Source organism: Festucalex cinctus, chromosome 1 (assembly GCF_051991245.1).
Source record: "Festucalex cinctus isolate MCC-2025b chromosome 1, RoL_Fcin_1.0, whole genome shotgun sequence".
In the NCBI taxonomy this organism is placed as follows: domain Eukaryota; kingdom Metazoa; phylum Chordata; class Actinopteri; order Syngnathiformes; family Syngnathidae; genus Festucalex; species Festucalex cinctus.
This window is the reverse complement of record NC_135411.1, coordinates 66,701,653-66,713,075: the sequence shown is the minus strand read 5'-3', so window position 1 is coordinate 66,713,075 and position 11,423 is coordinate 66,701,653. Positions and strand designations below refer to the sequence as shown.

Below are 11,423 nucleotides of genomic sequence, written 5' to 3'. Positions count from 1 at the left end.
GCCCTGTTGGGTAGAAGCTTGAGGATTACCACAGTGAGAAATTTATTGTCACCCTGTTATTTTGAACATATCAGTCCCTAGGGAACTCTAGGTTCACGGACTGAACCAAATTCATATAAAAATGGGGAAAATAAACAGTAAAATCGAGCCAAAAGATGAACTATCCAGTAAGGATTGGATGTTCATAGAAAAATTAGATCCATCTAAAATATAGCATTTAAATACGTGGATTACAAGATATACTTTTGCTGGCCAGCTTAATTTACAATAGTAAAAATAATAACAATAATAATGGTAATCCACTATAATATGAAATAAGGAATAAAATGAAAAGGAAAGTTGGAGCTTTAACAGCCTAATATCGAGGCATACGTGTATTGTCTGTAAAAGTATATGTGTGTGGCTTCTCATTGTGTTTGTCTCTGTGAGCTCTTGTATGTGTCTGTGTGTCATATTGTCTAAAGATGACGGCTAAAAGGGTTTAAATTGTGTATAAGGGGTTGTTAGATCGTGTCTAACATAACTATGTCAAAACGGTGAAATTGAGAAATTTTGGTCTGTATCAAATATGAGGTGCATGGACCAAAAAGTGGTCCCAGAAGAGGTCATCACCCGGTCCTCAGGTGAAAATTGTGTATTTTTGTTTTTGGATGGTAAAGCTAATTGTTTGAGAGTGAGTTAAGTAGGTGATTGATGACAAGTTGTTGAACTTCTGACAGGAAAAAAATCCTTTTTGTTGGATTGATTTGAGCATGGGAAATGATAAAAGTAAGAGAGAAACACGAAAGTAGAATTGATTATGGTAGAATTAGAACAACTGGACAAAGAGAAGATGAATTAGTGGATGATTGTAAGTGGGATTTGTGAAGTGTTTAGAACAAGTTGTGGTGGTGTAGATGATGATGATAAGACAGGAAGGAAGTGTAATGTTAGAGGACACTGAGTTAAGAAATTACCCTCAAAAGTATAAAATAGATAGTTTAAAATGATTAGAGGAGTTAGAAAAGAAAAAACGGTAAAGGACTGCTGTGTTAGTCATATATATGAAATAATATGATTTTCTATGGAAAATTGACAGTGATAGGAAGCAACGTAAGTAATTGATTACACAATTATACAATTTCTATTCTAGGTTTGAATGGTGATTAAAAATTGTGATCAGATGACAGGCAAAATGTGTAGTTGTGATGATTATTTAGGTGAATGATTCTTTAAAAAAAAAATAAAAATCAATAACTTTCGGAAGAAGAAGGTGTTATAACTGAATTTAATAACTGAGAAGATTTTTGGTTATTATTGGGAAAATAACTAAGTGGTACAGATATTGAGTCGGATTTCAAATATCACTATTTTTGAAATGTAGTGGAGGAATGATTTAATGTTAAGCAATAAACACATTTTTATACCTAATATTATGCTACCTCACTACATTAGGTGGCTGTGGATCTCTGATAGTTGGTTGTACGTTTGAATGTTGATAAAATTAAATAAAATGGATAGATTTCCAGATAAGTTAAAGATTGACAGGGAGTGGTAAAATTAGGACTCAGAGATAAGAATTGACCTCTAAGGTATTTATGGACATAAAACACCTCATTTTGAGGGAGAAGCAAGGGCTATAAAAGGAAATAAAATAAAAGCTCTCCAAAAGAGAGGATAGCTAACAGGCCACAGAAAAGTCACTTTTAAACTGAAACTATACTGTGCCTATGAAAATTTACAAATAAAGGTTTACACAGAAGACAAATGACAATAAGGCTGAGTAATTAAATTAGAAACATTTGGCACAAGACATGAAGTGGGGTGGTGCAGTCTGACCCTACAGAGAGTGTGACTCTCCTCCACTTTTTGTGAACAAGGATTTAACAAGTCTCTCCTTGCTGTGAAAGATTTATGATTGAAGTGGAACATTCCTATCTGTAAAGAGGCAGAACAATTCTTGATTACAGACTTTGGTTAGAAGAGTATGTTTAAATTATGGTAATGAACCCTCTAATGAGTGTATAAAGTTAAGGCAAATGATATAGATTATTTGATAAATAATGAAAATCTAGTCTACTAAATACTAGTTTAAAGAAATTTGAAACTTTGAATTAAGTAAGTAATGATGGTTTTCAGCTATGACTATATTGTAAAGTGTGTAATGGCACCATTTGTCAAATTGCCAAATGGGGAAGGCCTTGATATCACACTGATAATAGAAGCTTCTATAGTGAAATGCAATGACTTCATGACCTTCTAACAGAGTAAGACAGGAAATAATTTAAACCTTATTGACTGAATTTGAAAATACTTACTAGGAGTTAAATGTTCTAAAAATTCATTACTGTGGTGTTTACATTTACTAATAGATTTGGTGTGACTCATGCAGATCCAGATTAGAGAACAACATAAAATTGTAAGAAAGAGCCTTTACAATGTTGTTTTGAATATAGTCCTAAAGTTTGTATAAAAGATTGGTTACACGGAGGAATGTTTTCCTAATTGAATTCTGTTTTCGCTCCTGCTGTGATTGAGTGTGAAATCTAACAAATTCTCCCTCACCAGAACCTGATACGTAAAATAGGCATTGAAGGGAAAAGATTATTAAAATGGTTTAGAAGGCAAACCTTTTATTAGTGGTGAGTTATTTAAAATAAATAAATAGCTGAGATATGTATTTGATTAAGAAGAAAAAAATGGCATTTATAATTGAATTTGAATGTTCTTAAAGGAGCACAATTATTAATAGTTGCTTTTCCACCAACAAGCCCAGGATCTTTGAGTTCTGGGTAAAGTGAGTTTTTGGTTGTAAAAGTTCAGCAGGGAATTTAGAATTGTGTTTTTACAGTGTCTTAGAGTTCTCTGTAATTAATTTAAATGAGTTTGATTGAGACGAGCTGCTGTAAAAATACTGACCCCTCAAAGTAACCACCCTAGGTTAGCGAGACCCTGCTGCCGAGATAGTACTTGGATGCCCCATGAGGAATTTTTATTACCCTGGTAATTGTTGTTGGTGCAAAAACGGCCATTTATTTGAACAAGGTGAACATAAGAAACAAAGATGAAACGAAACCAGTAAGCAGAATTATATTAAATTGGATTAGACCTAGTCTTGGTGTCTACATTAGATGGCAACATGGTAATAAAAAGATAAGTTGAGTAGAAAAAGGGATATCGCTATGTGAAAGGTGTAGGATCTTTGCATTTTTACGACGTAGTCTATATCCTAAATAAATTCTTAAATGGTAGCTGACGCCTTACTACAAAAAGCGAGGGAACTGATTGTAAAGAAGGGAGATGATAAGCTATGTCACTCTGAGCATAAATGTGAGAACGAAAACAATGCCACACCTACGAGTGTCACAGTTGACTGACTACCTGTAAACTGATGATGAGTTTGATACAGTGACACTGCATATAACAATTATGGCAGAACAAATAGAGATGACAGAACTTTTGTTTTTCTTTAAAACTAAATAGGAAGAACTGTTTAACCTGCTTCCTTATGAATTCATTCATTCATTCATTCTGATGTTGGGTTTCTTGACAACATGTAAGTAAGTGGAAATCAGAGCAAACAGATCAGATATCATCTATGCTAAAGATGATTTATTTGAGTAAAATGCTGAATTGGAGATAAATTAGACTAGTGATTAAGGACTCGCAAAGGGCAGGAGTGCTGATTGAAAATACTAAACTTACTAACTGGAAATATATTATTAGATAATTTGGATTCTTGATGAAAATTTGAGGAATGAATAAGTACTATAACAGTACACCCAAATTGTATATTCTGGTCTAAATTTGCACTGGAAGGGAAATATACATACATATATATATATATATATATGACACATATATATATATATTATTACTACAAGGATATTGTGAATGTCCCACAATACCCTCTCAAGCAATTCGAAATTGTTTGGGTACATTTGGGAAGTCAGATTTTGACTTGCATGGACAAAATTATTTTATGGCATGATAGAAAATTGAGCTGTGAAATGAAAACCAGCAACAGCTAAAAAGAAATTGGAGATTGATGTAAATAAAGGTATATTACACTTTTGTGCAACAAGGGTGTAATATTTAGATGTTGTTTAGATGTTTTGATTGTAAAGTGGTTATGATGGAGACCCAATGATAAACAAAGTTATTTTGTCGGTCCTAAGATTTGAAACAAATTACAAAAATGATATCTTAAATTCCTGAGTGAAATTGTGACCTGTTATGAACTTTTGATGTTTGTGGTTATGCTGTTTTAAAACGAAAACACCCACAGGTTGATTTGGCTGTGCAATTATACATGAATTGGGTGGATGCTTAGGCTAGCAATGTTACTACTGAAATTGAATTGAGAAACTGATAACAATGACAATGTCTGACAAATTTTAATAGATAGATGAATGTGAAAAATGCAGTTTGTGATTTAAATTGAACAATGATAGTAGTGGCTTCACGAAGATATTGGAAGGCCATTTGAACAGACAATTGATTGCTGACATGGTTATGAGTTTTGTTTAGAATGCATGAAGTAGAATTTAAGCCAGTATTTTATATTAATTGTTTACAAGATGATTGATATTCATGGTGGCTTTATTATTAACTACATATGGCTTTGGGAAAGATGTGTTACATTTAAACTTGATTATATGGTTGTAAACAATACAAGATGTAGTATGATACAATTAGTTTTGAAGAAATGCCAGACTACGACTATGCTATGGGCGGATTATAACGTTCTACCCCTCCAAGACATGTAAACTACAGTGTTCTTTCGCAAATTAGGGCCAGAGCGATGAAGGCTACAGGGTCCCAATTGTTTTTAAATTCCATAGTTGTTAAAAAAGAAAAAAAAGGTGCTGATTTTGTGGATTTTTGTACAACTGTGTAATTTTTTGGAAGAGGAAAATGACTGTATGAAGGTTAACCCACTGATATACGAGGGAACACTGTAGTGGAAAAGAAAAAAAAAAGGGAAAAATGAAAACCTTTTGTAAATATTGTGAAATTATTTTAAATTGCATGCAGCATAAGATTATATGAAGTGGCTTGGACAATGATTTTGAGTTGTGAGCCATAAAGATGTCTCAAAAGGGGGGAGTTGGTAACAATGCTGCAATACCGCATACAAATTTTATGTTTTTAATTTTTCATGTTTTTACGTTTTTGGAATTTTGTTTTAGAATTTTGTTATACATGGAATTGGTGTTTCTAATATTCTGGGATTTCTGTTAGTGGCTATGGATTTTATGGAATTGAACAAAAAGTAAGACAATGTCAATATTAACAAGTACTGATTGATGGTCTTAAAAAATTTAACAATGAGTTTAAATTGTTCCAGTAAAACAACTGGATGTTGTTATTATGGCAGAAGCATTGTGTGAACAGATCATGTCTCTATATGACGTACTAGTTATTTGGAGTAATGAATGAAAGTTACTTCATATGTTACATTGTTAAGGGAAAAGAGAAAAGAGAGAAAAATACATGATCAAAGCATGGAGATAAGATAATTGATGATTAAGTAATTTGGGAAATTGTAAAAGGAATAAGACAGTTAAGCTCGTTTGAAATTTCGTGTGGTAGACCATTTAAATTCGCCTATTGTAAGCCGTACATCCATCCATCCATTTTCTTGACCGCTTATTCCTCACAAGGGTCGCGGGGGCTGCTGGCGCCTATCTCAGCTGGCTCTGGGCAGTAGGCGGGGGACACCCTGGACTGGTTGCCAACCAATCGCAGGGCACACAGAGACGAACAACCATCCACACTCACAAGCACACCTAGGGACAATTCGGAGCGCCCAATTAACCTGCCATGCATGTCTTTGGAATGTGGGAGGAGACCGGAGTACCCGGAGAAGACCCACGCGGGCACGGGGAGAACATGCAAACTCCACCCAGGAAGGTCCGAGCCTGGACTCGAACCGGAGACCTCAGAACTGGGAAGCGGACGTGCTAACCACTCGACTACCGTGCCGCCCTGTAAGCCGTACAGATGAAAGAAATTTATTTAAGTGACTATATGAGGAGATTGTTTAAATGATAAGGAAGTGAAAATGTTTAATCAAATGCCAGATGACTCTCTATCTCAGCAGGAAGGCAAGCCTCCCATCAAGGGTAGTGACTGACTTTGATTAAAGGTCCAGCCTAAGGTGGGAAGGCCCTTGTAAGTGTTGTTGGCCCCGAAGGTTGTGAAGATCGCTGAACGACTCTCCTAGATTCACCTATCGCATGGCACAAAACAGGTACCATTGACTAACAGCTTGCCAGGTTGCGGAGCAAAGCCTGACTGAAGTGAGGTCAGAGGAGAAACAAGCAGCTTGACTCGCTGTGAAAAAGTCTGACCAAGTAAGTCAGTGAAGACTTTGGGAGCACATTGTTGGCTACCCTCAAAATTCCCCCAACCGCTGCGAAGTCCAGGACCTGTCTACTGTGCATGATGTGTCAGAAGGGACAATTCAAGGAGACGAGTCCCTTTCCTGAATCGAATGGAGAGTAAGATGCGATCAGACAGTTGGGGCTGTCTTTTTGATTTTGATGTTTGTTGTTGTGGCCATCTTGAAGAGGGAGAGAGACAGCTGGTTGAATTATTAATGCTGAGAATTACATACAGAAACATTGGACATTGCGCACACTGGATTTTAAACATTGGATAATATACATTATGATATGCTTGAGTTATTTTCAAATCCAGCCGACTATGACTAAAGATTAACATTACCTCTGAGTGTAAATGTATTTGTTTTCATAAATATGATCCTGCAGTTGAAAATCTAATTAAAGTAACTCATAGGTGATATGAGACTTTGAGCAAATATATAATAAACAGGGGGGAATGTTAGAGTTATTGTGTATATATTATTCTATATTTTCTCTTATTACATAGTTAATTGGCAACTATGTATTCAGTATTTCACTATGAGTTTGGAGCTGCTGCATGTGTATTCAACCTGAGGACGGACACCTGGAATGCGGGAATGAAGAATGACAGCCTTCAAGGAATAGTGGTTGTAAAAGTTTATGGTTAAAGGATGTCCTCTGTATTTTACGACTGCTGGAGTTGCTTATCACATTGCTGTTATTTCCTATTTCCCTTAGAGGCAAGTGTATGGCCTATTGTGTCTGTTAGGGAATCCCAAATAAAAGAGAAGTAGGGAGTTGTGTCAGAAGGGGCTGGGAGCTTGTGATCTGCGCACAACTCTCTGTCAGCTTCTCCTCGCGAGTAATCAAATCCTTGTGTCTTCTCATTCTTTCTTCTGTGTATTTTAAATGTTGCAGGTCTTGACTTGACACAGACTGTCTAATCTGCCCCCCCCCCTCCCCAAAAAAAAACCAAACAAAAAAAACAACAACATAACAACATAACGTATTTTTTTCCCCTCTTATCATTAGCCAATTTTGCATTTTTTTGCTTTTTTTTGGTTTTGTTTTGATACCATAAAAGCCTGACAACTGTTGGTTTAAAAAAAAAAAAAAAAAAGTGGCCAAAGCAAAGTGACAAGTTCTCAAAACAGCCGTGGTGAATAATTGACAGCGAAAATCGATATTTACCTTTGTACTTCAGTACATTTCAGAGGTTCTACTTACTTTTATGTAGCGCGTAGGCAGTATTGTGACCCGTTTTGGACTTTTGATGGTTCTGACCAAGCCATTTCAAAATAAGATACTGCCTACGGCTTTTAAATTAATACTAGTCAAACATGTACTTTTATTTTTACTAGTCATATTTTTTTAACACAAGTATCTGTACATCTACATCTTGCAACTGTTAGAAATCACATGGCAGAGAAACCAAAAGCCAGCTCGCTATATGAATCACTACACTACCAATGGAGAATGTGAGGGATGTTCAAGTCCACTTTTTTATTTAGACCCATACAATACTTAAATCTTCAGTACTCATTGATATCAATGTCAAGTGCTGAAACCATTAGAACTTATGATACATAAAATTTCTAAAAAAAACAAAACAATGACAGATATATGTATATATATATACATATATATATGTGTTAGTGCTGTCTCCGGTTCGATTCCAGGCTCGGACCTTCCTGGGTGGAGTTTGCATGTTCTCCCCGTGCCCGCGTGGGTCTTCTCCGGGTACTCCGGTCTCCTCCCACATTCCAAAGACATGCATGGCAGGTTAATTGGGCGCTCCGAATTGTCCCTAGGTGTGCGTGTGAGTGTGGATGGTTGTTCGTCTCTGTGTGCCCTGCGATTGGCTGGCAACCAGTCCAGGGTGTCCCCCGCCTACTGCCCAGAGCCAGCTGAGATAGGCGCCAGCAGCCCCCGCGACCCTTGTGAGGAATAAGCGGTCAAGAAAATGGATGGATGGATGTTAGTGCTGTCAAACGATTTTTAATCTGATTAATCACACTTTTTAATTTTGATTAATCACGATTAATCAGCTAAATACTTGCGTATTCGCGTAATATAAAATAAATACAAAATACCGTAATATTTTGACAACACATTTTATGATATGAATGTCATTTGCAAACAATGATTAAATGCATGTACGCAATTGTAGGTATGCGTGTATTGCTCAAAACGTAACAGCATCATATCAATTGGGTGCAATTCAGTAATTATTAATTAAACACAAATTACTTTTGTTTTATCTAAAGTCCCGTCGGGGTGTTTTTTTAAAGCGAAATTTACCACCGAGCACACCAACTGGAGTCACCCCGCTCATCTTGGAACAACAGGCGTAGGAAATTCCGTGCATTGACCTAATCACTGACCTGCGCAGCCTTCAATGTAACCATCCGCAGTTACGTTCAAGGCTCAAGTGCGGTCATAAAAAATAGTGCGATTATTCTGCCTTAATACGTGATTAATGCGACAATTTTCTGTGATTAATTAATCTATTAACGCTTTAACTTTGACAGCCCTAATGTATATATATATATATATATATATATATATATATATATATATATATATATATATATATATATATATATATATATATATATGTATATATATATATATATATATATATATATATATATATATATATATATATATATATATATATATATATATATATGTTAGTGCTGTCAAGCGATTACAATTTTTAATCTGATTAATCACACTTTTTAATTTTGATTAATCACGATTAATCAGCTAAATTACTTGTGTGTTCGCGTAATATAAAAAAAAAATACAAAATACTGTAATATTTGACATTAACACATTTTATTATCTGAATGTCATTTGCAAACATAGTAAATGCATGTACGCAATTGCATGCATGCGTGTATTGCTCAAAATGTAACAGCATCATATCAATTGGGTGCAATTCGGCAATTATTAATTAATTAAACGCAAATTACTTTTGTTTTATCTCAAGTCCCGTTTTGGAACAACAGGCGTAGGAAATGCCGTGCATTGACCTAATCACTGACCTGCGCAGCCTTCAATGTAACCATCCGCGGTTACGTTCAAGGCTCAAGTGCGGTCGAAAAAAATAGTGCGATTAATATGCGTTAATACGTGATTAATGCGACAATTTTCTGCGATTAATTAATCTATTAATGCTTTAACACTTTGACAGCCCTAATGTGTGTGTGTGTGTGTGTATATATATATATATATATATATATATATATATATATATATATATATATATATATATATATATATATATATATATTTTTTTTTTTTAAAGACCTATATATCCCAATTATAGCAAATTTACTTAAAATTGTTTGAAATTAATGGCAATTATATTTTTCAATTTGCTCATAAAAGTCATTTTGCATAGAGCACACAATAAAATGTATTAAAAAATATAGATAAATACAATGAAACCATAATTCCAGTGGCCAGGAAAAAAAAAGCGCCAATCAAAATATGTAGTTTTACAACTTCCTTTTAAGGAATACAGTGAAGTGCAAATAATTCAATTCAATACAATAGTGTTTCAAGTAATTTAGTAATATCTGCCATGTTAAGAATTCCTCAAGCTGTTTAGTATGTAATGTTTAATTGCATCTTGTTTTGAAATCCATGCTTTTAATTTGGAAGGCTGCTCTGTATTTCCGTTTCCTATTTCACATTCTCCATTCATCATTCATCTCATAGCAATGCAGTAGTCAATGACGATATAATGTGTAATATACAAAGATCTGTCTGCACTTCAGAGCTAATTAAATTGTTGAGTACAACTGAAGACTTATGTGCTCTCTTACCGGAGCCCCTTGTGGTGGTCAATAAATGCAAAAGTAAGCATTTCAGCCATTAGTTCCTGACCGAAAAACGGTCACAAATGCGGGGGCCGATACCAGTATCAATATCAGTCGTGAATAGCGATACCACGAAATGTGTCCTGGTATCGGCCCGATACGATACCTGGTATCGGTACTCACCCATCCCTAGAGGATTTACACATCAAATGATAACATTATTAAAGTCATTATTACAGTAGCCTATATTATTTTAAAATGCTAAATGTAGGGACATAAATTGTGGAAAAAGACACTCAACAACATTCTCAGATGGACATTTAATAGACCTGTTCAAAATGGGCGATTTTAAAAGCATTCAGTAGACTCCTGCTGCAAGCCTCTGCATGGCAGGCCTTCATTGCTGGGCGCCGGATTGTTACACTGGCGACTCCTCGTCTTTGTTCTACCGTTGCAGGAGGACCACGAACCCCAGCAGCTCCAGCTGCCGTCGATGGCAATATCTGTCAGATGACATCATCACATCACGTCTCACTGTGTCAACATGTCCAAGAGAAACATTACTTGTGTTGTATGAGTTTCACCTTTTTGTCTGTCCGTGACCTCACAGCCGCTGCCACTGTAGCCAAAAGGACACACACAGTCACATCTGGTGCCTGGTGAGAATTAGAAGATGTATTTTTAGCATTCTTTCCAAAATCACAGCAAAAAACTACTATGGGAATTTTGCTGTTTGTGTAGATTTGTTAGGATATGACTGAGTTGATTTGACAAAGATAACGCTTTGATTATCTTAAACTACACATTAGGATACAAATTGTCACCTGTGCCATGCCAAATGCAGCATCAATTGTTAGCTACAGCTCAGTAGATGATGACCAGTGGAAGGTACAGGTACCTATCAGTACGGCCACTCCATTATTCCGGCAGGGCGCACATCGACATGAGCTGGCCTGTTCCAAGTACTCGAACAGGGCCCGTTTCAGATTTCTCTTCAAGATGACGTCATGGCTAAAGTCTCTGGAGGTGATCAGCTCATACAGAGGTCGGGTCTAATGAGGGAACGCAGACTCTTGGAATTAGAGACAACTGGAACGACTCATTAACTGAACCTTGACTGTGTTTTCATTTGGAACACTTTCCATTTGGCGCCTTTTGCTGTTTACTCCCAAACTTGGCACTGATCAAACTTCCCTTGAGTGTCTATGCCAATTCTGTTCACAACATGAGCCACTTTTTGTCT

At 35.9% G+C, this 11,423-nt stretch overlaps 1 protein-coding gene across 2 annotated transcripts in view; it reads right to left on the bottom strand.

Moving 5' to 3' along the window:
- Positions 1 to 10,491: 10,491 nt before the first annotated feature.
- The window catches only part of c8b (complement component 8, beta polypeptide), a 29,763-nt gene continuing 28,831 nt past the window's right edge, over positions 10,492 to 11,423 (bottom strand). For both annotated transcript variants that reach the window (XM_077504044.1, XM_077504053.1), the window contains 3 exons: positions 11,079 to 11,232; positions 10,765 to 10,836; positions 10,492 to 10,683 (listed from right to left, as the gene is read on the bottom strand). In XM_077504044.1, the coding sequence (XP_077360170.1) occupies positions 10,529 to 10,683; positions 10,765 to 10,836; positions 11,079 to 11,232 (381 nt within the window). In that variant the 3' untranslated portion in view covers positions 10,492 to 10,528. The remainder of the gene's footprint in view (positions 10,684 to 10,764; positions 10,837 to 11,078; positions 11,233 to 11,423) is intronic.